This window comes from Antrostomus carolinensis, unplaced genomic scaffold, assembly GCF_000700745.2.
Source record: "Antrostomus carolinensis isolate BGI_N321 unplaced genomic scaffold, ASM70074v2 scaffold24848, whole genome shotgun sequence".
NCBI lineage: Eukaryota > Metazoa > Chordata > Aves > Caprimulgiformes > Caprimulgidae > Antrostomus > Antrostomus carolinensis.
In genome coordinates, this window is record NW_010332670.1 from 1,169 (window position 1) to 28,943 (window position 27,775).

The following is a 27,775-nucleotide window of genomic DNA, read 5'->3' on the forward strand; positions in this document are numbered from 1 at the left end:
GTTGTCCCCACGGTGCTGTTGGATGAAATCGAGGCAGCAGAGGCAGAAGGCAATGATGACCGTATTGAGGGGGTGCTGTGTGGAGCTGTGAAGCAGCTGAAAATGAACAGAGCCAAACCTGATACCACGCTGTACCTGAGCCTCATGTACCTGGCAAAAATCAAACCAAACATCTTTGCCACTGAGGGGGTTATTGAGGTGAGGGCTGGGTGGGAGTTGCTCTCAGACCAGAGTATAATCTGTGTGTCACTGGAAATGCCATACTTCTGTGTTTCTTGCAGTTTGTTTTCTCTTTCTAAAGCTTTTCTGTGTGCTTTCTTGCTGGATGACTGGGTTATTATTTTCTTTTTTGTGGGTGATATTCCAGGCATTGTGCAGTCTGCTCCGAAGAGATGCCTCCATCAATTTCAAAGCCAAAGGGAACAGCCTTGTGTCTGTCTTGGCCTGCAACCTTCTCATGGCAGCTTACGAAGAGGATGAGAACTGGCCAGAGATCTTTGTCAAGGTGGTTGGATCAAGGGTGGTTCTGCTGGACTGAGGAGGTGGTGGGCAGACTGGGTGGAACTGGGCGGGGTTGGGACATGTGCATGTGTTGGGGTAGGATGGCAGCAGAGGAATTATTCCCACTGCAGGGGAAGGGGGTACCCAGTGGCCTGTTGTCCAGTGTGGGGAATGCAGCTGGAGGAGGTAGAAATCTAGATCTAGATGATCTTTAAGGTCCCTTCCAACCCAAACCATTCTATGAAATCGGGGACTGGGCACGTGCTGTGTTGACAAGGGAGAAAAACATCATTGGTTTTGTTTTTTGGGGGGTTTTTTTGTTTTGGTTTGGTTTTTAAAGAAAAACCTCCACTGGTTGTTGAAGTGCTGTGGCCTCCTTGGACTTTTGTTGCCTTCTCTCTGCTTGTTTCTGAGATACCTTTGACAGTCTGTATGGATATAAGTATCACAGAGACTACTCACTTTCTAGTTTGTCTGTAGAGATTAAACCAGCCTATTAATTTTAAAAGGCTAAGCTTTTAAAAGACCAACTTCTACATTTTGATGGTAGAAGTTGTTGTAAAACGTTTGCTAAAGCTTAATCATCTTTGCTGCTTGAGAGGGTTGGTGCCCAGTAGAGCTGGGGATGTGATGGTTTGGGTTTCTTAGCTCTTATGTGACTTACCTGCAATCATCTGGTCTCTGGTTTTCAACCATGCAATGGTGTTATGCTAGTTTGCTACTTTGCAGCTGTATATTGAATATAAATAAAACCTGGGGAAGCTCACAAATACTCCTTTGATTACAAGTACAAAAAGAGTTTGAGCATGATTTGTGTTCTCTTCTGCTCTCTTTCCTGCAGGTTTACATTGAGGACTCCCTTGGGGAGCGCATCTGGGTGGACAGCCCTCACTGCAAGACATTTCTGGATAACATCCAAACAGCTTTTAACACAAAGATGCCTCCTAAGAGCATGCTCTTACATGGGGAAGTTGGACGTAGTGGAGGGGATCTCAGTGCTGGTAAGAAGGTGTTTAGGAAGCAGTAACAAAGGGGTAGGGAGAGAATGGAGCTTGGTGAGCTTATTGACAGGTGAAAATGGTTTGTTACTGGATGGAGTCGCATAGACCAGGCTTTGAGATTTGAGCATGGCTTCTCCTCTCTTTGGGGCTCTTTCATTTCCAGGGGATGTTTGAGGGCAGGCAGTGAAAGAGGCCTGGAGAATGTGCCTGTGTGTGATACAGTGAGAGGAAGGAGCTAGTTGTGGCCTCCTTCAGTGTTGCTGAAGGGGCTCCTTGAAAGAAGCTGGACCTGTAAAAGCATCAATGAGTGATTTCTAGGAAGAGGAGTTGTCTCATGAAGTGTGCTGTGTGCTGGTCTCTCTTAGGGAGTAGCCCACACCCTTCCATGACAGAGGAGGAAGACAGCCAGAGTGAACTTCTGATTGCAGAGGAGAAAATGAGCCCAGAGCAGGAGGGCCAGCTCATGCCCAGGTACAGTGCCTCCTCTTCTCCTGATGTAGCTGTGTGGCAGACCTGTCTGTGCTCACCCACTCCTGCAGTGCTGCAGCAGGAAGCTCCCTCTCTGCACTAGCTATCCTCTGCCACTTCCTAGAGGGTGTTGAGCATCAGGTACAACTGGTTCCAGGAGAAGAGAGATTTGTTTGTTTGTAATGTGTGCCATGAACGAGAAACGATGCTGATCTCTGGACACAGCTAAGTGTGACCAAGATGGTTTGTGTGGAAGTGAATAAAATGTAGTTTGTATGGTCCAGGTACGATGACCTCGCAGAGAGCGTGGAGGAATATGTCCTAGACATGCTGCGGGACCAACTCAACCGGCGCCAGCCAATGGACAATGTCTCCAGGAACCTCCTTCGACTGCTGACGGCAACCTGTGGCTACAAAGAGGTGCGGCAGATGGCTGTGCAGAGGCTGGAGATGTGGCTGCAGAATCCAAAGGTAAGGGTAGAAGCTGTTGAAGCACGACTCATCTGGAATCCAGGGCAGGAGGGCTGCATACTGTGTGCCAGCTACATTTCTGACCTGTGGTGGCAGGTGGCTTTAGCCTTTCTGTTCTTCCTCTGCAGTTGACTAAGCCAGCTCAGGACTTGCTGATGTCCGTCTGTATGAACTGCAACACCCACAACTCAGAGGACATGGAAGTTATCTCCAACCTCATTAAAATTCGCCTCAAGCCAAAGGTCCTTCTCAACCACTACATGCTGTGTATTAGGTGAGTGAGTGACTGGATCTGTGACAGGAAGAGAAAGCCCTCTGGAAGATGTGCCCAGGGCCTTGACAGTTTCAGTGTCTCTGCATAGTGGTTTTAAATACCAGCTTGGTCCATGGGGTGTTCTGTGTAACACTGAAGTTAATTTAATTGACCTGGATGTCTTTCAGTAATCTTTTGACATAGCTGGATATATGTGCTGCTCTGTGCTCTTCACTTTTGTGTGTTAAATACTTCCAAGAGAAATCAAAACAGTGGGTCTAGTTGCAGTGAAACCTCAGCTCTGATATCTCTGATCTTCCCTTGCAGAGAGCTGCTGAATGCACACAGGGATAACTTGGGCACCACAATTAAGTTTGTGATTTTCAACGAACTATCAAATGCAAGAAATCCCAACAACATGCAGATCCTGTATACTGTGCTTCAGCACAGCTCAGAACAAGCTCCCAAGGTAGGTACAGTGTCTTGTGTGACTGCTGGTGATCCCAGACCTCTGCCTGAGTGATTGAGCTGAACTGATGCTCAAATTAAGTCTTTCCATGGACATCTGTGATCTGTATCATGCTGTTATATGTACTGTTACACTTGTTAGGAATAAATATAGATGGGTGTTTTCTAACTCCCACATTCCGGGTGACCATCCTTGTGGTAATGAAGTTTGAGGAGAAACACGTAGCTCCCTGGGGGTCTGAAGGAGAGGAGTACCACCAGCCTCGTTTCCTTGTGTCTTTTCACTTTGTGGATGCAGGTACATTACAATGCACTGACTGTTTTCTTTTCCTCTATGGCCTCAGTACCTAGCAATGGTGTTCCAGGATCTTTTGACTACTAAGGATGATTACCTGCGGGCTTCACGGGCTCTGCTGCGAGAGATCATCAAACAGACAAAACACGAGATCAACTTCCAGGCCTTCTGCCTGGGTCTTATGCAGGAACGGAAGGAGGCCCAGTACACTGAAATGGAATTCAAGGTACCACTTTGTTTGACCCCTGTGCTGCTGGATGTACTGGTGGTATACTGGGCTCTTCTGCATCTGCTTTTCTGGCCGTTCTTTCTTTTGCTCTTTGTTATCCAGGTCAGTATTTGTGTGTCTCATTTCATAGTGGGGCTCCCATATCCCATTTCCAAACATCCATGATAGTCATTTTTGATGATAAAACACTTTTCCAGAAGGCAGCCTTGAGTATTGCTGATTCAACTCACTTTTTTTTTTTGCTTTTTTTTGTTGAAGGAGCGGTTTGTCATCCACATAACTGATCTGCTGGCTGTCTCCATGATGCTTGGTATCACAGCCCAGGTGAAGGAGGCTGGAATTGCTTGGGACAAAGGAGAGAAAAAGAGTAAGCAGAACAACCTGGGTTCCCTCTGAAGATGGGGAGCTTGATAGATACCTCCCCCTGAGCCTGGGGGAACATTGCAGCTAGGGTGTAAGGGTTGTAGGAGAGGGGTGTAAGCCTGCATTTTGAACAGGGGGTGCTTGCTATCATCCCGAGGCTGACAGGAGTTGGGACATGTGGGATTTGCACGGCTGGGTGCTTCTTGTATCTGTGGAAGCAGTGGTTGAGAGGCTGGGGAAGGGGAGCTCTGTATGGAGGGGCCTCAAGCCTGGAGGGGCAGCTGTAAGGATTACCAGGTACCTTATGCTGAGAGGACAGGCCTTTGAGGTAGCACTGGAGTGACTGGCCAGATGTCTTCTTCTCACAGCAGTAGTTTGTCCATGCTGCCTCTCAGGGTTTTGTTGCAGCGCGTGTCAGAAAGCGAAGCGCATGCGCTGTCAGTGCTGAGATGCTCAAGGCTGGCTGATGCACCTCTCCCCAGTTCACTGTTGATACTTCAGAGCCCTGGTTACCATTTACTCTTGAAACAGCCACCTTCTTCTTGGCTCCTGACAGGGCTCTGATACGTGTGTAGTTTATAACCTGACTGTTTTCCAGACCTGGAAGTGCTACGCTCTTTCCAGAACCAAATTGCTGCTATCCAACGAGATGCTGTCTGGTGGCTTCACACAGTTGTTCCATCTATCAGCAAACTGGCTCCGAAGGACTATGTGCACTGGTAAGAGGGTCAGCTCGGTGATCTGCTGTGCATAACCAGTCGCTTTCCCAGCAGTGTGTGATGTATTATGAAAAGCCACGCAAACACCAGGGTTTGGTTAGATTTCTCTCCCCTTATGAGCTAGGGAGCAGAAACAGTTCTAGCAGGGTCCAGGCTGGGACTGTCTCCTTTTCAGGAATTCCCACAGGTGCATCCTCTTACCAGAAGTGTATGATAATGGAAAATATTTCTGATTTGTATTATTTGGGTCCACCCAACAGGGAATTTCCCGTTACCTGGCCAAGCATAATCCCCGTAGGCCCCTTGTTGTTCTCTTGTCCAACATGCTTCTTCAGGCTGTATGGCTGAGGGCTCCATAGGTAGTGCTGTCTTCTCTGCCTGCTTCTGGTTGTGTCCTGGGGTCTGGCTCAGGGCATTACTGAGGCAGGTCAAGCCAGAATTAATAGTATCTGAGATACTACAGGGAAGTGTAAATGCCCAATGCCCATACTGTGTAGTCCTCTCTGTTGTGATTTGAGTCGTTACTTTTGCTAGATGAGGTTATCTGAGGGGGCTTCTTCATGTGTAGGATGGGAAGCATTAACAGGAGTTTGGGGAAACTGAACTGTTGAATGGGCTCTTGAACCTTGCACATAAGGTGTTTCCTGTTCTCTTCATCTCTGCAGTCTCCACAAGGTGCTCTTCACAGAACAGCCAGAAACCTACTACAAATGGGACAACTGGCCCCCTGAGAGTGACCGCAAGTGAGTGTGTTCCCCACCCGTAGCTGGGTACAGGCATGGAGCTGCTGGAGCTGGAGGCAGAATTGGTGTTTTCTGGTGTTCCTTATATAGCTCTGCGTTGGGAAGGCTTGGAACTGTGCTTAGATTTTCATCATCTGTTACATTGCCTTAAAACTGGGGGTTGTTGCTCCATTCTCCATCTGTTCCTCTTCCTCCTTCATTCCTTTTCCCTGTGCCAAGCTGTTCTGTGTCTTGATGCTGTAATTGTAAGAAAGGCAGCCCTGCACTCTGTGGTTTGTGCTGGGGTCACAGTAGGGAGCTCAGACTCAAGCAGGCTGAAGGGCAGAGGTACAAGGCCACATGAACAGTACTCCTTAGAACAATTTGTTTCAGGTAGTTGCATTTGGAGCAGGAGACCAGGGAAGGGGTTGTAAACTAAGCTGTGATTTATCTTCTGCTCAGATGAGCTCTAGGGTTTGTGGAGGGTTTCAGGAACCCTCATGCTTCTGTCAAAAGAAGCGTGATTGATGTCTCATGTCTCATGCAGCTTCTTCCTTCGCCTCTGCTCCGAGGTGCCCATCCTCGAAGACACACTCATGCGGATCCTTGTGATCGGTTTGTCGCGGGACCTTCCTCTTGGCCCTGCAGATGCCATGGAGCTTGCTGACCACTTGGTGAAGCGGGCTGCGGCTGTGCAAGCAGATGGTAAGACTGCACAAAGTTCCAGCCAGCAAGTGGTTACTTCTGTCTACATGCCCTCTTATTGCTACCCAGGGCTGAGGTGGCTCCTACCATGTACCAAACAGCCTTTGCATCACTTAAAACATGTTTTAGTCATGATGGCCAAGCCTTTGGCTCAAAGCCAGACACGTATTGCTCTTGCTTTCTCACTAGAGAAGCTTCTTTCTCCTACTGTTTCTCTCTGTTACTAATTTTCTGTCATGGAGTGTTTGGGAAATTATTGATTGTGTTGAGGATGAAGGATGGTGAATAACCACCCCAAGTTTTGAGTTAGCATTTTTAAATTCAATTTAGTCCTTTATACATACTTTATACATAGTAAAATGAAACTATGTTTTTAGGCCATGCACAGATGAAAAGGTTGGAAGTTAAAGTAATCAACCCATGTATTGTATGCTCCTCCCAACTCCATTGTTCAAACACTGTTACAGAATAGCAGCTACAAAAGCAGCCTTAACTCTTACCCCTTTTATGAATTTACTCAGCATTTGTCCAAATTCCTGCATCCTTGGAGAGTTATCTCCCTTCAGCTGAGCTGTATGTGTTTGTGTCAGAGTTGAGGGGATTTTCAGAGTTTGATTCTAAAGCATCTTAGTGGTCACTGGTTAATAACAAAGTCTAAGCCAGGTCTGGTCAGTGCAAGAGGAATAAGCTAGGCTGTGCTGTTGAATATCTTGTGAAAATATGTCCAGTTTCTCAGTGTAGCATTTTCAATGCTGCACCGTTTGAAATACTAGAAGACTCAGAGCAAGTATGAAAACTGGCAACAAAGTTAAAATGCATTTTTAGTTCCTGAGCCCCAGAAGTTCTGAGTAGATTCACCACGTACCTGAAGGATTGTATCTGAGTTCTGAAAAAGATACAGGTATCATACTGGATGCATTTGGGGAAAAAAACTGCCCTTAAGAATTTAAACGAAATTGCACCTGAAAAGCTCAATATTCTTCTATATTGACATGTAGCTTTTTAAAGTGTTGTTGTTTTTTTGTTCCTCTAATATCATGAGAACAAGCCCACAATAACATAGTTGCTTGAAGTAGAATTTTTGTTATCCTGTGGTGCTTTTCTTGAAGGGCTTTCAGCCAGGTAGACAGGTCAATAACTTGCTTAGTCTTTTCTTCTCCTACTTCAGATGTTGAGGTCCTGAGGGTAGAAAGAATCCAGCTGATCGATGCAGTCTTAAATCTGTGCACTTACCACCATCCAGAGAATATCCAGCTGCCCCCAGGGTAAGGCTTATCACATAGACAATCTTGTTGGGATCTATCTCATTTTCACCTTGTGACTAACAGTCCTAACTCAGAAGATTTTAAGATGCTTTTCCCTATTACAATTTGTAATAACAAAATCATGAGAAAACCTTTTCAATGTCATGTTCAGGTGGAAATTTCTCTAGGGTAATTAAAACCTGAGTCATGGAATGGACTTTCCTCTGTAAGCACTCTGACCTTTCTGCTCTAGAAATTTTCAGCTGGACCCTGCTGCCCCTCCTGAGAGAGGCTTTTAAAAAAAACCCAAAACCAAACCAACCAAACTACTGAACTGCTATGGCTGAATCAGTGCATGATTAAGGAGAAAAGCAGTCCTGAGATGGCCTTAAGTAACCAAATCCAGCCACTTGTATCTGTTGATGGCTTTTGCAGGTACCAGCCTCCAAACCTAGCTATTTCTACACTCTACTGGAAAGCCTGGCCTCTCCTGCTTGTAGTGGCTGCATTCAATCCTGAAAACATTGGTGAGTGTGGACACTTCTCAGGATACTAGTTCTGCTGCAAAAATTGGCCAGAGTGCTGTCTGCTGAAGTTTGGTTGCCTGTGTTGAAGGCGTGTGCTGGTTTGATGAGATAACTGCAGTTAACTCACTGCATATTCCTGTGTGTGCAGATACACACAGTGTTGGGGACTGGACCAGCATGTGGCTGGAATCACAGTGTCTGTGCTCTTAAGTGTGGTGAGCTGTTCCAAAGTGAGTTTGTGTGTCTTCCCACTTTGGAGTGTGTTAGAATACGTATTAAGACCCTGACTTTTTTTTTCCTGTATCCCTGATTGCTGTTCTCTTCTTGGCTGCAGGTCTGGCTGCATGGGAAGAGTACCCTTCTCTAAAGATGCTCATGGAAATGGTCATGACCAAGTTAGTATGCTTAAATCTCTACATAAATCAAATAGGCCACCAAAAACACATCTTTCTGAATGAAACTCGTGCCAGCTGGCTCCTTCCTTTCTAGTAGGACTGATGTAAAATAAGCTGGCTCATAGCAATATTGCAGTTTGAGTGGGAAAGGTGCCTTCCCCCAACAGAAATATTATAAGCAAGGGAATAAAGCTGAGAAAGAGGGAGGGATGACTGTGATGTGCCTTGTTGGAAGGACTGTGGTTCATGAATTTTTGAATACACAAAGATAACAATTTTTTACTTGTTTTCTCAGTAATTATTCCTATCCTCAATGTACCTTGACGGATGAGGAGACACGCACAGAAATGATTAATCGTGAGCTTCAGATCTCCCAAAGAGAAAAACAGGAAATTCTTGCATTTGAAGGTCATCTGGCTGCTGCATCCACAAAACAAACAATTACAGAGAGCAGCAGCCTCTTGCTGTCCCAGCTGACGAGTCTGGACCCTCAGTAAGTAGCCTTCTGCAGCTCGGTGCCATCAGGAAACACCAGTTAATGCTAGTCAGGAGAGCCTACTGCTGATAGGGTGGTTGATGTGGCAAAGAAGAGCCCTGATATTTGGTAGCCTGCAAGATCTGTCACATTTGGTCCTTACCCTTCTGTTGCCACCTGCATGTGGCCCTTGTGTACTACTGAACTAACTGATCCTAATCAGCACCAGAGTGAAAGTCTGACTGCCTGTGGATAACTTCTTGTTTCTCTGGCAGGGGCCCCCCACGCAGACCTCCACCACATGTCCTGGAGCAGGTGAAAAGCCTGAACCAGTCACTTCGCTTGGGCCACCTCCTGTGTCGCAGTCGTCATCCTGACTTTCTTCTCAACATCATTCAAAGACAGGTGAGCTCCCTCGAGGGCTTGGTTATGTTGGGATCTGATCCCTCATCTCTGAAACTTGAGCAGAGAGAGGGGCAAAAGGAAGCTGAGTAAGATGCAGGCGATGGTGGGTTACTGCTCCAGAATTAAATGAGCAGTGTGCTGCATCTATATTCTGCTGATACTGCATTGTTATTCTGCTTCCTAGGCCTCATCACAGTCAATGCCATGGCTGGCAGATCTGGTCCAGTCCAGCGAGGGCTCCTTGGATGTCCTACCTGTGCAGTGCCTTTGTGAGTTCCTACTTCACGATGCTGCTGATGAATCGACCTCGGGTGAAGAAGAGGAGGAGGGTGAGAGTAAGGAACAGCGTGCCAAGAAACGCCAGGTGAGGGCATCGGTTCTGTTATCTACTTTCCGTGCATCCCAGATTTTATTTCATTGTAAAGCCCAACTTCTTTTTCCACAGAGACAACAGAAACAAAGGCAGTTGCTTGGACGGTTGCAAGATTTGCTTTTGGGTCCCAAAGCAGATGAACAGACAACCTGTGAGGTGCTTGACTATTTCCTACGACGCCTGAGTTCCTCCCAGGTGGCCTCACGAGTCTTGGCCATGAAGGTGAGCAAAATGAACATCATCTTGATGAGGGTTTGTACGAAGCAGAGGGCAGAGTCCTCGGTTCTTGTCACTCCAGAGCCAGCACAGTGAAATTGTTTCATGTCATCCTTCTACAGTAACTTGTCTCAATCTTCAGTCCCTGCTGTTCAGAAACCTTCTTTGTTCAACAGCCAAGTAGTACTTTTCTTAAGATAGAGCTGGATTTTGCTGTTTCCTGTGAAGTTCAGGTGTAGACTCAGCAGATGATGTGCTACATGCAGTAATTGGCAGCAGCTGTTGTCTGTGAGGAATGTAAATGAGTGAGTGTCTGGTGCTCTAGAGCATAGTCAAGGCAAGGAGAATTGCAGAGAGCTCAAAAAGATTATACTTAGAGAAGACTGAAGCTTCAAGCAGGGTGGCTGTCAAGCAAACACGCTATATGAGATATGAAACCTGTTGTGTGCTGCATTTGGATTTTTCCATTATGTTTGAAGCTTGTTTCTATTATATTCACTAGTATGAAACTAGTGGTCCAGCTGTGGCTTCAAATGCAGCAGCTGTGTCTGTGTGACTTCTGCAGGGCCTGTCCTTGGTGCTGTCAGAAGGGGGATTGCGTGATGGAGAGGAGAAAGATCACCCCATGGAAGAAGACTCTGGCGATTCTGAACTGCTGCAGGGGTATCAGTGGCTGCTGAGAGACCTCCCGAGGCTGCCACTGTTTGACAGCGTTAGAGCAACAACAGCTCTTGCCTTGCAACAGGTAGGTGTTAGTAACTGGAAGGGGTAGAGATCAGCTTGTTCTTTGTCCTACTCATGCTAAAACAGAGCTGAGTAAACTGTATGGGTGCAATATTGACATGTTTATATGCTTGCAGAATAAGTTTTCTTATGCTGGTGCTTGTTATCATTAAATCCTGATTTCTAATGAGGGGAATTCTCATTCTAGGCCATCCACATGGAGACAGATCCCCAGACCATCAGTGCTTACCTGGTGTACCTCTCCCAGCATGCCCCAGTGGAGGAGCAGGGACAGCACAATGACCTCGCTCTGGTGAGAGGCCAGGTTGCTAGGGCAGAGGGACTGCACGGGGGAGACTTGTCATGGCTCAGGACAGTGGCAGGCATGTCACTTGCTGTACCAGCAGGATAAGTGTTTTGGGAGCATGTGAATCTGATAACGATGTGTTTGTATTTCCACATATGTGTTGGAAGGCAAACTGTGTCTTTGGTTTCATATCATGAAGTGATACCGGAGCAATAACCTCCAGGCCAGCAGCCCATCTCAGATGGTGTGGGGAATGCAAGAGTGAGAGTGGTGGTTTGAAAGAAATCCCACCACTTGGTAGTGTTTCACAAGCAGGCAAGTGCTAAACCTGCAGTCACATGTGTCTGGGGAGAGAATGGGAAGTCAGGAGCCTTCGTGGTGGGATATACACTCTCTTAGAATCAGAATTGAATTTCTGACTTTTTTTTTCTTTTTTTAAAAAGGTTTTGGTGATTTTTATTTTTTTTAACAATGATTTTTTCATTGTTCTGTCTCTGAGTGTCTTTTGCCATTGCCTTTAAGTCCATTGAACTATATCCTTCCTAACAGTCTTTTGGAGATTGATGGATCTAGAGGCTCACGTGCTCTTCCTAGCCCCACAGATCTGCTTAGATACATGGAGAATGTCACAGTGTAAGAGTCAATAAATCTGTTTCTTCAGAGAAATGCAGATTTTTACTAGATAAATGCTCACTTTGTTACACAATGCATCAGAGTGCAGCTGTGCTACAACTGGGGACACTGTAAGGTATCACAAGGTGCATGCAAAGCACTAGTGTTTGACCTGTTGTGATGGTTCTACTCTTGACTCTACATGTTGGTCTCTGGAATGGTGATAACTGGGCTGATGATGGAAACTGGAGAGTGTGATGCAATGAAGCAGGAGGACCTGGCTGTGTTGTTCAGTAAAGACCTCATGGATCTTTTCCCCTTGCAGGATGTAGCCCGACTCATAGTGGAACGCTCTACCATCATGTCTCACCTCTTCTCCAAGCTCTCGTACTGTGCTGAATCAGATGCAGTGCTTGTTGCTCTTCTCTCCATCTTTTCTCGCTACATCAAACGCATGCGCCAGAGCAAGGAGGGAGAGGAGGTGTACAGCTGGGTGAGTGCCTCCCTGCCTTAAGCAGGTGGAAGAAACTGAACAAGTTACTAAGAGAGTCTGTTGTGGGTTAGTGAGTATGTAGAAACCACGCCTGGTGGGTTAGTGAGTATGTAGAAACCACATCTGGTGGGTTAGTGAGTATGTAGAAACCACACCTGGTGGGTTAGTGAGTATGTAGAAACCACCTGGTTTAAGAATTCCCTGATCTGAAAATAATTGGAGGTTGGGGTAATATCAGAGCCAAGTGTATGTAAAAAGCTTTTTTAACTTTTCCTTGAGTATCTTTTTTGACCCATGTTGGAGTTACTGGGCTGGAGCTTTGATGTGACCAAATTTGTCCATTCTTATGTTCTCCTTTCATCTGGATCTCACAGATCTCATTCTCCTTTCTCTCCCCAGCTTTGTTCATCCTGTTTTTTTTTCCAGTCAGAGTCCCAGGATCAGGTGTTCCTTCGTTGGACTAGTGGGGAAACAGCCACTATGCACATTCTTGTGGTTCATGCCATGGTTATTCTCCTGACACTAGGGCCACCTCAAGGTTAGTGAAGTGTGCTCAGATTTACTCAAGGGGTCAGGGACAATACAGACAGCCTTTCCTCTGTCTGCCATCTACTGACAGATCAGGCTGATTTTAATCCTTCTACTCACAGACTTGTCCCCTGCAATATTTGTTTGTAGCTGTAAGATCTATCAGGGTATTGGTGCACAAAGTGAAGGATTTGCAGGCTTGTTTTTTTGCCTTCTGCAGACAGCAGGAAAAATTAAAATGATGGTGTGTCCCTCCCTGCTAAACAAGAAGGACTCAGAGACTACTTGTGGTGTGAGAACTGGGAACTCAGATAAATAGTTCACATTTCTACTTGATACTGTTTATTCTTGACCTTTGAACAGGAAAGTGGTCTGGTATATTTATTTGTATAGCAAAGGGAGGGTGTTCTAGGTGAATATGAACATTGGAGATAATTTTGTATCCACTCTTAAGCAGGGGATGGTGATTTTTATACCTTACTGGATATATGGTTCCCGGAGAAAAAGCCCCTTCCTACTGCTTTTCTGGTTGACACCTCAGAGGAGGCTCTGCTGCTCCCCGACTGGCTAAAGCTGCGTATGATCCGCTCTGAGGTCCCGCGTCTTGTGGATGCAGGTGAGCCTGTGGGATGTTTCTTGGTGTTTCAGACCTTCCTGAAAGGAAAGGGAGAGGCTTCCCTTCTCGAGTCCTCTGTGTTCCCAGTCATCCTACTTGGTTACCTTTGGGTGGGGCCATCAGTCACTGCAGATGCTGCAGCTGAGCAGTGAGCTCGGATTTAGAAAGCAGTGTGTCTCTGGATTTTGTGACAGTCGCAGTCTAAACACACAATAGATTATTTGTTGTGTCCCTTAGGGCTGTCAAATGGATGTACAGAATATGAGCTGGTTCTGGGCAGGGAATATTATGGGATGTCTGAGGATGATTTCCCTACTCAGCCATGATATGTAGTTTATGTACCAAGGGTTTGAGGAGGATACAGCCTTGCTAACCATCAGAGCCTGCGGGTTGATCCCCACAGCGTTAAGAGCAGAGCTCGGTGAAAGCTGAGACTGAAGAGGAAGCAGGTCAGTGCTTTTGGTAGAGCTCCTTCCTGCAGTGTGGAAGGCAGTTCCTCCCACTCTGATCTAAGTGCAGAATCTTGCTGGCTTTTATAGGCAGTGACTTACTTTTGAAACAGGGGAGAGAATCTGTATGACTGTTGCACTTTCTGTGTATTTTAAAGGAACTGGGAGACTTTGAATTGGATTCCATCTTTTTTACAACAATTCAGATTGAATTAAGCTACACAGTCACCAGACAACAGGCACAGCACTGCTTCCATAGGACACGGTGTGCTTGCAATGTGGAGAGCAGTGTCTGAAGGATGTAAGCTATACCTGTAGTTACTTTTGTCCTTGCTTGGCTCATCAGTGCTTTTTTTCTTCTTGGTATTCAGAGCTTTCATCCCTTTCTTACTAATTAAATGACAGCTCTCTATAGCCAGTGATTGAATTATTCAAGAATTCCTGCCTGCAGCCATCAACAGATAGGGTGGAAGTTATTTTTTTAATACGAATTATTGGGTTCCTGAGGTTTTGATCAAATTAAAGACAAGATCAAATTAGCCAGTGAGTGAATTAACTGGAAGATGCAATAAGCAGGCAGTGATTTGCAGAGGAAAGAAAACATAGTAGGCAGCTGTCAGACTTCTGGCTTTGGGCTCTCTGCAGCCCTGTCATTAACGTGTCACTGTTGGTCCAGCCAGAAGCACAAAGATCAGGTAATAAAGATGACCCTCTCTGAGCTGTTCAGAGTTCTGAGGACTTGGTGTTTGTGTATTTCAGCCCTGCAGGACCTGGAGCCACAACAGCTGCTTCTCTTTGTTCAGTCCTTTGGAATCCCAGTTTCCAGCATGAGCAAACTTCTGCAATACCTGGACCAGGCAGTATCTCATGACCCACAGACGCTAGAGCAGAACATCATGGACAAGAGTAAGAGCTTCATATGAGGCTGACTATGCATTTTACTTGAACAGTTGTCATGAGTATCTCCTGTGACTTCCTTGGAAAAATCCAACTAGTTCAGCAAACTCTGTGCACATGCTGCTTTGGCAGCTTGTTGTCACTGTAGACACCTCTCATCCACCTTGTCTGGATGGCCCTTGTCTCTACTTCCTGAAGTAGAGAAGGATTTTCTGGATTGGATTGTACAAAGTCTAAAAAGTAATTTGGAGGCTAACTTGTAAAAGAAACAAGGCTTAAAAGCATCATGTTTACAAAGTCCACAGGAACACCAAATTCCCTTCTCTGAGAACTGTATAAACAGCAACAAATTCTGTCCTGCTTTAGTAAAGAGGGCAAAATGATGATGTGCTCACATCTTCTCCTTTTCAGACTACATGGCTCACCTTGTGGAAGTTCAACATGAGAGAGGAGCGACAGGAGGCCAGACTTTCCACTCCCTGCTCACTGCATCCTTACCAGCCCGCCGAGGTATTAAACTGACAAATATCAAAGTCATCTTCCAAACTTCCTTCCTCTGTTGCTGTTGAGAGGGACAGGAAGGGTTGTTTTCAAAAGGGGTTATGTTGCAGTATATCAGCAAACTACACTTAGACACCAGTCCTTGATAGAGTTTTTTGCTTCTGGTGAAGGGAGAAATTCAAATATTTTTGGAGATTAATACAATGAGTAGTAGTGAACTGAATTCCTTGGTAGTTAGAGACTGTAACATTGATGGTGGTCCAGTGTTGGAACTCTGGATGCTAGCTAGCATAATGACATTTTTTTTCTTTTCTTTTATTCCTCCTGCAGACAGTGCTGAAACTGCAAGGTCAAAATCCAGTCCTGAGAGCTCTCAAGGCCAGAGTCGAATCCGAGCCTTAAGCCAGGTCCGAGTTCTGGGCCCAGAAGATGATCTAGCAGGCATCTTTCTGCAGGTACTGGTATAATCTCTAGCTGATCAGCTAATTCTCTGCAGAAGCTTTACAAAATCTGTTTCTCTTATACTTGTGTCTTCTGACACTTTCCTCCTCTGGTGTTTGCAGGTAATGAGGTGGCACCATTAGACCCTGGTGGAATTGATACTGAAAGCATTTTTTTCTTGTAGTTGGAACATGATGTGGCTTTTGATCGTGCCTAATACTGTCAGTGCCTGGTAGCATGTTACTGTCTCTGCACCCTTGTTTGTTCTGTGTTCTGCCTTTCCTCTCAGCAGTGGATGGAGGATTTGTGGAATGCTCAGAGGGCCTCGGTGGCAAAGCTGTGTGTAAACAGCATTTATACTCTGGCTTGTCTGCGTGCAGAGCCTCCCTCTCTCTATTGACTCTAGAAGGAGCCTACAGGGTATTAATTGGACAAGTTGGTTGCCTGTATTTGGGTATTATGGTGATTCTCCCACAGTGTCAGCATTGATAGTCACATTGGGGTTTCCTAGATGTTGTGCCTGTACCAGGCACTGAAGTATTGAAAAGGCTCTGTCAGAAGCTTCCAGTTAGCCCACAGTCGGTATGATTGTACAGATCAGCCCTCTGCTTCGGGGTGTTTATTGTATAGCACATCTGTTCATTTACCCTCATAAACATTTCCTTCTGTCTCCTACCAGCTTTTCCCACTAAATCCAGACCCACGATGGCAGAATTCAAACCTGCGCCCGCTTGCCCTGGCGTTACAGCAGGCTCTGGGGCAGGAACTGGCTCGTATCCGTCAGGGGAACGCGCAGGTGACCGGGATCACTGCACGACTTCTCCAGGCAGTAGCTGCACTGATGAACTCCCCGCACAGCGGGGCCTTGGTGATGGCCATGCATCATCACCACTTCATCTCCTGCCCACTGATGCGCCAGTTGTACCAGTATCAGGTGAGCGGTGTAAGATGAGAATCTTTGTCCTGTTTAGCAAAGAGGGGTGAGGAGGAAACAGAAAGTCTGCAGTGTACCTGTTCTGCTGCGTGCAGACCCTTTACCTGTGTAGTGCTGGAAATGGAGCCTGGGGAGTATGGCACAGGGGGACGTAGGCATCTGGATGCAGGCTGGCCCCCATTAGCTGAGCACTGCTGAGAACTGGGGCTTGTGAGCAGGGTTAGGTGTATCCTGCCCAGTCTGGTAACTGTGCAGTGCTGGGGATTTGCAGCTGTGGGTCTCTGTTGGCTTTGGGATCTCTAGTCTGCACTGTTTTGTAGCGTGGACATGTCTTGCAAGGCAGGGCATTTGCAGACAACTTGAGAGCTGAAATCTGTAATCCCTTAAAAATCTTTAGAGCAGGCTGCAAATTATTGAATTAAATATTCCTTTTATCATGATGAAAGAAGGCACAGAGTTACCCCTAGTTAGTTACCTGGCTGAGGTATTTTGTGTGTGACTGAGTCATCTGCCTTGTATTTATACACCAGAAGCTGCTGCCTTGATTGAGTGAGCTATGGTGCAACAGAGTAGGTGTGTTCTATGGATTTCTGGCAGTATGTGCCACTATCTGCATCTTTCCTGCTATCTTTGTTGTGTTCCTGAAGTGTGTATAAGCAAATCTCTTTTGCTCTTCTCCCCAGCGCTGCATGCCACAGGACACTGCCTTCTCCTCGCTCTTTTTCAAAGTCCTCATGCAGATGCTGCAGTGGTTGGAGAACCCTGCAGTGGAAGATGGTCCTCTGCGTGCTCAGCTGAAGGCCTTTGCTGTGCAGTACTCCTCAAGGCACAGGATCAGTGATGGTACTGGCTTTGTGCAGCTTATGGGACTCAGAAAGGAACAAGAAAGGAACATAAACAAAACTGCACCCTGAGCAGGAAATGGGGTGGCCTGCCTTTCAGGGAGGTGTGCTTAAGAGTAGCAAAGAGGGGTTTTGTACTGTGCTGTATAAACTCCATGAGGATGCAGACAAGTGATTTAGCTCTGGGGGTTTGCAGGAGACATGAGGTAGCATCTCACCCTGCACAGCAGATCTCTTGGGGGAAACTTCCAATTGCTCAGGCCAGGAATTCTGTGCTTGCTGTGTCCTGAAATGTGAGCATGCAAGAATGCCTCTGGAACAAGGTCACATCATGACTTGTAGAGTTGTTTATCATCTACCACCTGTTGGGAGAAGGAATCTATAACCAAGAGCTTAGACATGGAAATGGGTTTGTGATTATAGTTTTCTCTTAGCCACATGTCCCTGTAATATGCAGAAAAGCTGTTCAAGGGTTTCAGTGGGAGAAAAATGGCAATAGAGTGTAGTGTGTTTGTATGTTTGAGTAGCTGTGCCGTGGAGACACTTGTGGCTTCTGTAGAAGGGAAGCCTGATGTGGGGGCTGGCTTGGCCCTGTGATGCTAATGCTGCGATTTCTTTGCAGTTCGAGGTGGCTTCTTGCATCTCACAGAAGCTCTGACTTTCCGTCGTGACCCTGACTTGATCAGCTCCACGGTCCGTGCCATCATTGCAACTCTGAAATCAGGAGAGAAGTGTAATGTGGAGCCAGACCTCATCAGCAAAGGTATGTCTGTCCTGCTCTCCCCTGCTGCAGCAGCAGGTTGAACTTCCAGCCCAGCAAGGGAGTGCCTATTGTGCAGGCTGTGGGAAGCTGCCTTCTGCCTAGATCAGAACACGTGAACTGATCTAAATTTGGTCCTATCTTATCTCAGCTCCTTCCCTGCACTGGTATGTGGGTTTATAAACTGTGATCCATGGCTGGGATTAAGCCTCTTGGCAAACTGTTGGTTTCCACTAACAGAATGAGAAATAGAAGCCTAGTATCCCAGATAAAAGTGGCTTCCTTCTTCCTTACTCAGCTAGGCTCTAGGAATGCTGGACTGATTGCCTTCATGATATTCTTACAAGGTTCCATAGCTTTTACCACATCCTGAAGTTGAGTTACATCTTTCTCCCTCTGCTAGTCCTTCAAGGTCTGATTGAAACTCACTCTCCGTACTTGGAAGAACTCCTGACTGTCCTCTTCTCAGCTACTGTTGAGACCACTGCCAGGTTTCCTGCTATGAAACCAATTGCTGTGGTGAGCTCCTTGTTGCTTCAGGACAAAGAAGAAACACCAGTGAAGAAGGAGCTGGACAGTTGCAGGTGAGCCTAGGCAATAACAGGAATTCACTGGTAGGTCTAGGTTAGTGGCATCAGCACTGATACTGGCTTTGTTTTCTCCTCAGTACTGAAGCTGCTTGGCTAGGACCCTCCTCTGGCCTTCTTAATGACTGGCTGGAGATGCTGGACCCAGAGGTAATCAGCAGCTGCCCTGATCTTCAGCAGAAGCTACTGTTCTCCTGGAACAAAGTAAGAGTTGTTGGGTAGAGGGACTACTGTCCTGAAAGCACCTTTCTGGGGAACTGACCTGCACCTGGAAACAGGGCAAGGGGAGTTTTATGTTTTGTCATGTGTTGCTATACCAGTTCCAAAGCAGTACAGGCTGACCAGGAGGGGAATTCTGGTGTGTCCTTCTCAGTTGAGGACTTGTGTTTCATCTTATCTTTATATTTCCTCAGCTGTGTTCTTTTCAGGACTTAAAAGTGCATTACAGACACAACATAGTCCCATAACAGCCCAGGCAGCTGTATTTTCATTGGTATTTTTGCAGACAGATAAATACCTTGCACAGAAGTGCTGTGCTGAAGCTGAGACTGAAAACTGAATTTCACAGCTGATGCCATGTTCTGTTAGAAAATCCTAAATCCACCTGTTGTCTTCTGTGCTGTGTGTCTGCCTGGATTGTCATCCTTGTGTAATATACATGGTATCTCCCACATCCCCCTCGCAGCAAGGATCTGTTTGTGCATCTCTTCCTTGTTTGGTCCTTTCAGGCAGGGTCCCAGGTGCCATCATTCCGCCCGTATCTCTTGGCTCTTCTCACTCACCAGTCCAGCTGGACCACGCTGCACCAGTGCATCAGACTTCTGCTTTGCAGAAACCGGGAGCAAAGGTGAGTCTTGTTTTTGGGCCTAGCAAGGAGTTTTGAGTTGGGCGACTCACTGTGTCTGAGAGAGAACAAACAGAAGCTGAGAACAAGAGCTGCCACATTCCACGGGGCATCTGCCAGGAGATGTAACCCAGCCAAAAACAGGCTTTGTGAGAAGGATGCTGATTTCAGTCATGCTGATTTGTGTACCTTGATATAAATATTTCCTGCTGTTTGATGGAAGCAGCACATAAAGATTTGGCTGTGTTCTAAACAGGAAGTGCTAATCACTGGGTAATTCATCTAGCATTGCCCTTGTTGATAATCTTTATGAACATGGGGTTTGAAAGATGGCTTGGATAGCGAACTGACAGCAGTCTCTGTACCTGGGCAGGCTCTGTTGGATCTTTTGGTTGTACTAAACTCCATTACCAGTCTTTAACCCCCTTCCTGGCATGAGGCTCCCAGTTCTGATCTCTGGAGCAGCCCTAGCTCTCAGCTTCTGTGCATTGCTCTCAAATACTGAAGGGCCACTGCTGTAGTACGTTGCTTAAACTTGTTATCTTTATGGACCAGGAAATGCTTAACACTTAATAGCAGTAATTCAGGACTTGACTAAACTAGCAATACTTCTAAAGCTAGCAGTATTTCAGTTTGCTTATTATTTGATGATTGGTCTCTTTCTCACTAACAATTTCATTAATTTCTGCAATCCAGGATAAGAGCCAGGATAGGATGTTCTGTAAGCTGGGACAGTAAGGTCACTGGTCTGATTGTACCAATTGTTTGTGTTCATGACTGTCTTCTGGCCTTGTGGTGCAAGACTCCATGTAGCCACCACGCTCTTGCTGAATGCCATTTGTTCAGCTCCAAACCCTGTGCAGTGTTGATTGCAACAAATATTTAGTCATAATCTGGGAACAGAACCAAACCCCTTCTTGGGACTTAATGGATCCTATTTTTACATTTGCAGATGTTTCTTTCTTCACAGTACTCATGATATTTAGAGATGCTGCCATGTGTTTTGTGCTGCCTGAGGGCTCTGTTGACTCTAATTGTAAATTTGTCTTCTTTTATCTTCTGGCAGGTTTGACCCAACTGCATCCTTGGATTTCTTGTGGGCCTGTATTCACATTCCTCGGATCTGGCAGGGAAGGGACCAAAGAACTCCTCAGGTAGTGGTTCTGTTCTTTCCAAGATTCCTCTCTGAATGGAGTAAGAAGTGATGCTTTCACAATGCCTGATTATTTTTTTTTTTTCCATGGCCCAAGAGGTGGCTGGAGTGATACAAGTGCAGGATGCCAAGTTTGCTGCCTGTACCTCAGCTGGTTACTTAGCTGCTCTGCTACGTTACATATTACAGTGGCAGTTTTGAGTCCAAAAAGCTGATATGATCACATATAAGTTTGCCCACTTGGCATTTCCTCTGCAGCTCCTGCAGCAGTTGCCACAATATCCATTAAACATCTAGGCACAAGGCTACAGTGGTGAGCAAGCTAAAACCCAGTGTGGGATAATTCCCGTTTCACCAAGAAAAGGAGGTTGCATCTCATCTTGACAGTGGAATTTCTTTGGTTTGGTGACTGAATTATGGTTTCTCTCCCATTGCACATGCTGAGTCTGGAAGTAAATGAGTTCAGAAGTAGAAGAGGAGGAAAGAGGTTTCATTTGGGGCTGTGATGCATGCTTTCAGAGCTCTAGATACGGGGCAGTTCTTAAGTCTAGTCAGAAGAGATGTTCTGTTCTAGTTGGAGGAAGTGTGACTAGGAGGAACTAAGGATCTAGGGATGCAGTTTGGAATAATTTGTGTGTTCTCTTGCATTACAGAAACGCCGTGAGGAATTTGTGCTCCACCTAAAGGCATCAGAATTGATCAGCATGGTGGAGCTGATCCTGGCTGAAGCAGAAACCAGATACCAGAACACAGAAGAGGCCTCCTGCACACTCATCCAGTCTCGTCTGCCTTTGTTGCTTAGTTGTTCTCATGGGGACCTTGAGAGCATCAAAAAAGTAACGGAGTATCTGACTGGCTGCATCCAGCAGTGGGGAAGCAGGTGGGGTTGAAAATGGGGAGCACTATCTACTCTAATTGTAGTTACTTGTCATTTTAAGTGATACTTGGACGAGGAAGATGACTTTAAAAGGGACATTTCAAGGCCCTTTTGCTTTTAGGACTTTTTTTTTTTTTTAAGTCAGTGGTTATTTTTAATTACCAGTTACTAATGTGGGATTTCTTGTCTACTTATCCCTTGAATCAGTGTTTATAATGCATCCTGCTTCTGACCATTACGATTGCTCTCAAAGCTGAATGGAGATGAGATTGTTTTCTAACAGCTGTGTTAGCACTGTGGGAAGAACAGGAAGGTGGTGTATTTGTGGCAGTGAAATGAACTGACCTGGTCCTAACCTTGCTTATGGTGGTGGTACAAAAGGTACTGAGTCATGGCATTTGCCATTGTGTTGTGCTGCCTCCCAGTACAGCCTATGCCAGGGATCTATGGAGAGCAGGTGTGTAGAGGACAGGCTGGCTCCTCTGAATAGTCCTGCTTCTGACTGCTCTTCCCATTGGGATGGGGATGATCGTGAGTACCATGTGCAGGAACTCTTCACAAACGGCCTCATGATGGGTCGTTATAGACTATGGATGGATCTCTATAGATTGCAAATGGTTTGAGTAGTTCAAAAGAAGCAGAGACTGAAAAAACACAGATTCAGATTAGTGGTGGCTGCTCTTTTACATGATCTGTTTACATTATGCAGGAAGGCTGTTACTAATCAGATGGGTCTGGGGTATTTGCTGGTTGAACTAGCACCAGTAACCAGTTTTTCCTTCAGCTCTGTGGGAAAATGCTGCCAGGACCTTCTGCTTCAGATATACCTGCAACTACCCGAGCTCCTTGTGCCTTTGCCTGAGATGCTTCTCACCAGTGAAGGAGCCAGAGACAGCAGCACTTGCAAGGTAAAGTTAGAGGCGTAGGAAAGCCCCTTTCCAGTCGTGCCCCCAGAGTGGATGCTACCTTGATGCTCAGTCTAAAAGGAGAGGACTGGCAAAGGCTTCCTGGGTCTCTTTAATTTCTTTACCTTGCTCTTCTCTTGCACCTTCCCTGCCTGCACTCTCGGGAGCAGGGAGTTCAGGTGTGGTTTACTTTGCAGTGTCCTTCTATAAAATAGTATAAGCTCCACAAGCTTCTATGTGCCAAAGGCTTCTGTAAAGCACAAGTGTGCAGGCATCTGATCCTGCTTTGATGTCTGCAAGGGACTGTGGACTTCAGATCCTGTGCCAGCTGGAACGTTGCATCTGTTCACAGATTCTACCTGAAAATAATTTCTGTTAACCCCCTCTGTATTTGAAAAGGAATTAGGAAACACTGCTGAAGAGCCAGGGGCTTGATTGTGCTTTAAACTTAATTGTTTACTCATTACTTTTCTTCTAGCTCGATGCCCTGGTTCACAGATTCATTAACCTCCTTGCAGACACCAGTGACTCCAAGTCATCAGAAAGCCGCGTGTGGGATGCCAATATGGCCTGCAGGAAGCTAGCTGTGGCTCATCCCATCCTGCTTCTTAGGTACTTCTCTCCCCTTTCAGCCTCTTTGTGGCTGGTGTTCACTGAAAAGCATCCACCCTTGTCCTAGAAGGGGAACAAACTTGCAGCAATCATGATGATTGTGACAGAATCCCCATTCACATGTGAAAGTCATGAGAAAGGGCAGCAAAGTTGTATCTCTTAAAATGAGGCAGCAACTCTTTTGGCTTCATGTCTGTCCAGAAACATCCCTCTTGGAGTTGGAGACTGGAGAACAGAATATGGGTGAGAAATGGGGCTTGCTGATTCTATGGATACAGGGATCAAATCCAGAACCCTGGAAGAGGATAAGGGACTTTTCCTTCCAGAAACTGAGGTGTAACAACATGTAACTCTTCCTAGGAAGAGGCTAGATCTGGATTTTTTTTCTGTTTGGCATTTCAGGCACTTACCAATGATTGCAGCACTGCTGCACGGCCGTGTTCACCTCAATTTCCAGGAGTTCAGGCAGCAGAACCACTTGACCTTCTTCATCCATGTCCTGGGGATCCTGGAGCTGCTCCAGCCGCAGGTCTTCCAGAACGAGCACCAGGCGGCACTATGGGACTGTCTCCTGTCCTTCATCCGTCTGCTGCTGGTAGGAAAGTCCTCGCTCCCTCTCCACTCATGGGCTGACAGCCACCAGAGGGAGAAGCTCATGAAACACAGGGCCAGCCCAGCTCTCTCCCATTTGAAGGGAAAACCTGCATATACCTAAGAACAAAAAAGTGTATCAAGTATCTTGGAGAGCTTAAAAAGGAGGCAGGAGATCAAGAAGCTACTCCCTGGTTCCCAGAGCTGCAGATGGGTCAGTGCATCACTGCTTTTTTTTTTTTTAACTCTCATCTTCTCAATCTTTTCTCAGAACTACAGAAAATCCTCGCGGCACCTGGCTGCCTTCATCAGCAAGTTTGTCCAGTTTATCCACAAGTACATCACGTGCAATGCCCAGGCAGCTGTCTCCTTCTTGCAGAAGCACTCGGATCCACTCCAGTAAGTTTCCTGACTCCAGTTAGCCCATGGTTAGCTCGTGGAGAGCTCACACAGTCAGATTGCCGTGAGCTAATCAGACAGAAGATAGCAAGACTGTGTGACAGAATAGCTATTGATATGGCACTTTTTCACCCTTAGCTCTCTTAAGTCTCTATTGAGATGAGCAGCATATCCCTTTTTGTAGGTGAAAACTGAGCCCAAGGAAGTCAGGTGATGATTTTTAACTCCCATAATGGCCTGAATGTCCTGTTGAGGTGTTGTAGTGCCCTGCAGTCATTTCCAGAAGGCCAACAGGAGGAGGGATTTCTCCCTGAGTGATGCCTGCAGGGTCCCACCCTGCAGAGAGGGGGAAAAATGCATTTGAGTTCCAGTAAGGATGAGAGGAAAAATGTTATTTCTGCTTCTGAGAAACTATTTTTACTGTACACATACATGCTGTTTACTTGGCCTCACGCTCTTATTGCTATTGAAAGCTAAACATGTCATTTCTTCCCCCAGTGACCTATCATCAGATAACAGTGACCTTGCTATGTTGAAGTCCCTCCTCGCTGGGCTGAGTCTACCTAGTAAGAGTGGCATCTTGGACAGGGGCTCTGATGAAGAGAAGGATGGTGAGTCTGAGTAGGGGGAAGAGTTATTCCAGCTGGTGAACCTGTTTTGGAGCACAGATGCTTTTATGGGCTATATGCTGTGCTCATTCTTCTTGTAACAGTCCAGTGAAAGGGGATTTAAAGTGGAGAATGGCACTTGTATGCTCAGCAATTTGGGACCAGTATCTGGGATGGGTTAATTTGTTTTCCTGTCAGTGATATCACTACTGGAGCAAAAAAAAAAAAGCTCTTGAGGGTGAGTTTCGTTGCTGTGCATTTTGCCTTCCTCAGCCACACTTCAAGACTGACCTGTCAAGAGTCCTTAATGGTACATCCACTTTTCCACTGTTTTCTTTACAACTCACATGGGAAATTTATTCAATATTAAAACAGCTCGGGAAGGTTTCTTCTCTTTGCATCAGCTGAAGTTGTAGTGATGCTAGAGACAATGCAAGAGCCAGGAATTGTATTCTAATGTTGCTGGTTGGCTCATGATGCGCCACTGTACTGGTAGGGAACACTGGACCTGTTTAAACTACACACACGATCTGGAGTAAGCTGTTCTCTGTCTCTCTCTCCCAGACGAAGCAGGAGCTGGCTCTCTCCCCCTCGTCAGTGTGTCTCTCTTCACTCCTCTCACGCCAGCTGAAATGGCCCCCTATATGAAGAGGCTCTCTAGAGGCCAAACAGTTGAGGGTAAGTGAGGACCTGCAGAGCTGTACAAAGACACAGGGCAAATAGCAGACAGATGCCAACCCTGTTCCTTATCTGTCAGCTACAGGCTAGTTTCCTGTTTCACTCTTGTGTTTGGAAGTCTCCCGCAGTTAGGATGTGGTTTTGTTTTGGATAAACTTGTCCATAGCCTCCTGTGATTCCATGACAGAGGCTTCCTATGATGCTGTTATCACTTAGCTTAGCAGTGCTGCAACTGCCTCTGCTTTGGGGCTCTTCAAGGATCTTGTATGTGCTCTAGGAGATAGTATGAGTAATTCAAGGACTGCTGCAGTGCTGATAGGAATGTCATTTTTGTAATGATATAAAAATACCAAACTCATGAGAAGTGGGATTTTGTTAGAAATCCCTAAATGGCCTTCTTGGGAGAAAATCATGTTAACCTGGTATATGGGAACAACATGCTGCTTCTCCAAAGGTCTTCTGAAATAACACGTGTCCAGTGTTCAGACCTGAGGTGCGGTATTGGGGTGGCAGTTTTCCTTTCACACTAGAAGTAGGGGGTAGAAATCCTGCCAGGCCACTGTTTTGAGAAGAGGCTTTCTGTGAAGATCTTTCAGTTACAGAAGACAGTGTTTTGGAATTGAAACCTCACACCCCACTCCACTCCTCCCCTTGCCTATGGCATGACAGTGCTGGTGACCTCTGCCTGGGCAGGTTGGGATGTGCTGATCTGGCACATGACCTACGTGTTCTCTCATCCTTTTTAAAGAATGCCTTTACTACTCTAGCTCTGTGTGCAGGTGGGAAAACTTGACTGCTTGGGAGATTGGATTTGTAGGGGAAAAGAAAAAGATCCTTTACTGGATCAGTGAATTTTAGTCACCCTTTCAACCCATGTCTTCCACCAGACATCCTGGAGGTGCTGACAGACATTGATGAGATGTCCAGACGGAGGCCAGAAATTCTCTCCTTTTTTGCTGTGAGTATTAATGTCTCAAACTGCCACTGGAAGGAAGAGATTCTTTTCACCAGAGTCTGTGTTGCACAGCCAGCTTAGGCACTACCCTTCCTCTGCTTTTTGGGTGGTTGTTGCAGCCTCTTAGGAGAAATTTATCTCCAGTTAGGCCTTTGGACAGAGGCAGTGGTTACTTCCCTACCATCTTCTCTCCATTGCTTACTGGATCTGCCATCCTCCAGCTTAACTTCTCTTTATGTCAAAGGAAGAATTAACCCTCTGTGCTCTTCCCAGTATTGGGGCAAGGAGAGAGCAGAACAGCTCTGTCAAAAACACCAGAGCCTAGGGAAAACTCAGCTGTGCCATGTGGAATAAGATTACAGAAGGGTGCATTAAAGTATTCAAAAAGAGGATAATCCTTCTTGCAGAGGGTGGATTTCCTGGCTCAGCCAGTACCTGCTGGTTGCGTGTTGGGCTGGGTTGGTGCTGAAGGGGTAGTAATGCAAGTCTGAGGAGTTTGTGTTCCCTGGATGGCCAAGTCTGAGGGGTTTGTGTTCCCTGGATGGCCAAGTCTGAGGGGTTTGTGCTCCCTGGATGGCCAAGTCTGAGGGGTTTGTGTTCCCTGGATGGCCCTCTGACCCCAATTTGTGCATCGTCCTTCAGACAAACCTCCAGAAGCTGATGAGTGCATCAGAGGAGTCCTGCCGAAATCTGGCCTTTAGCCTGGCTCTGCGCTCCATTCAGAACAACCCCAGGTGAGGACCTCTGGACCTTGGGCTGTCCCGAGTCACTGATGGGCCCTGGCTGCCCATCTTGCCTGCCTGTGGATTGTGATCTGGACTGTACTGACACTGTCATGTTTTACCCCCAGCATTGCAGCAGACTTCCTTCCCACCTTCATGTACTGCCTTGGCAGCCGAGACTTCGAGGTGGTGCAGACAGCGCTGAGGAACCTGCCCGAATACACCCTCCTTTGCCAAGGTAAGTTGGTATCTGCCACCTCTGGTGCGTGCTTGGCCTCATGAGGGTCAGAGCTGGGCTCATGTGCTGGGAACAGCCTCCCTGGTAAGTTGCCAAAGGTCACTGTTGCCTAGACCAGGCTATTGAAGATGCAGGTGATCTGTATCAATAGCAGCTTTGGTCTGAGCATCACAGGAGAGATTTGCCCTAGAGACAAGGGACACTTCCTTGAAGTAGACTTGCTCCCTTAAGATTTTCCTCTGAGTTATGATCTCTGACATGATCACATACCATGGGGCTACTAGAGGGTGGATCACACCATGTTCTTACAGGAGGAGAGAATTTCTTGCACAGTTGCAAATGTTCATCCCAGTGTTTGCTGGCAGGTCGCTTTTGCTTGCGTGTTGGAGCTCTTGGCTCAGTCCTCATGCTGTCTTTCCCTTTGACAGAGCACGCAGCGGTGTTACTGCACAGGGCCTTCCTGGTAGGGATGTACAGCCAGATCGACACCAGCTCTCAGATTTCAGAAGCCTTGAAGGTTTTGCACATGGAGGCCATGATATGAACATGTGGTTCTGGGAGCTCTGCTTCCAGAGGACTTGACTTAACTGGACTCATTGGCTGCATTGAAGCCCTGTAAGAAGACGATGTATTTCAGCCGATGTGCTGGAGGATCCAAGAGGAGATGTAGCAG

At 46.4% G+C, this 27,775-nt stretch overlaps 1 protein-coding gene across 1 annotated transcript; it reads left to right on the plus strand.

Annotated features, from left to right (window-relative positions):
• INTS1 (integrator complex subunit 1) lies at window positions 1–27,775 on the plus strand (the record flags this gene model as incomplete). Its single annotated transcript, XM_010173597.1, has 45 exons — window positions 1–198; window positions 368–505; window positions 1,343–1,502; window positions 1,868–1,973; window positions 2,255–2,441; window positions 2,570–2,715; window positions 3,022–3,163; window positions 3,507–3,683; window positions 3,945–4,053; window positions 4,648–4,768; window positions 5,434–5,511; window positions 6,038–6,195; window positions 7,364–7,460; window positions 7,875–7,966; window positions 8,301–8,361; window positions 8,657–8,854; window positions 9,112–9,241; window positions 9,426–9,605; window positions 9,687–9,836; window positions 10,396–10,575; window positions 10,762–10,866; window positions 11,798–11,965; window positions 12,392–12,503; window positions 12,948–13,109; window positions 14,318–14,464; window positions 14,867–14,965; window positions 15,287–15,411; window positions 16,077–16,331; window positions 17,015–17,174; window positions 17,796–17,936; window positions 18,337–18,517; window positions 18,601–18,724; window positions 19,249–19,367; window positions 20,431–20,518; window positions 21,171–21,397; window positions 22,179–22,302; window positions 22,778–22,911; window positions 23,314–23,506; window positions 23,774–23,901; window positions 24,400–24,512; window positions 25,074–25,187; window positions 26,075–26,145; window positions 26,785–26,876; window positions 26,993–27,102; window positions 27,531–27,775. Coding segments are annotated over 45 exons (6,216 nt in total), but the record flags the coding sequence as incomplete, so codon positions are not given.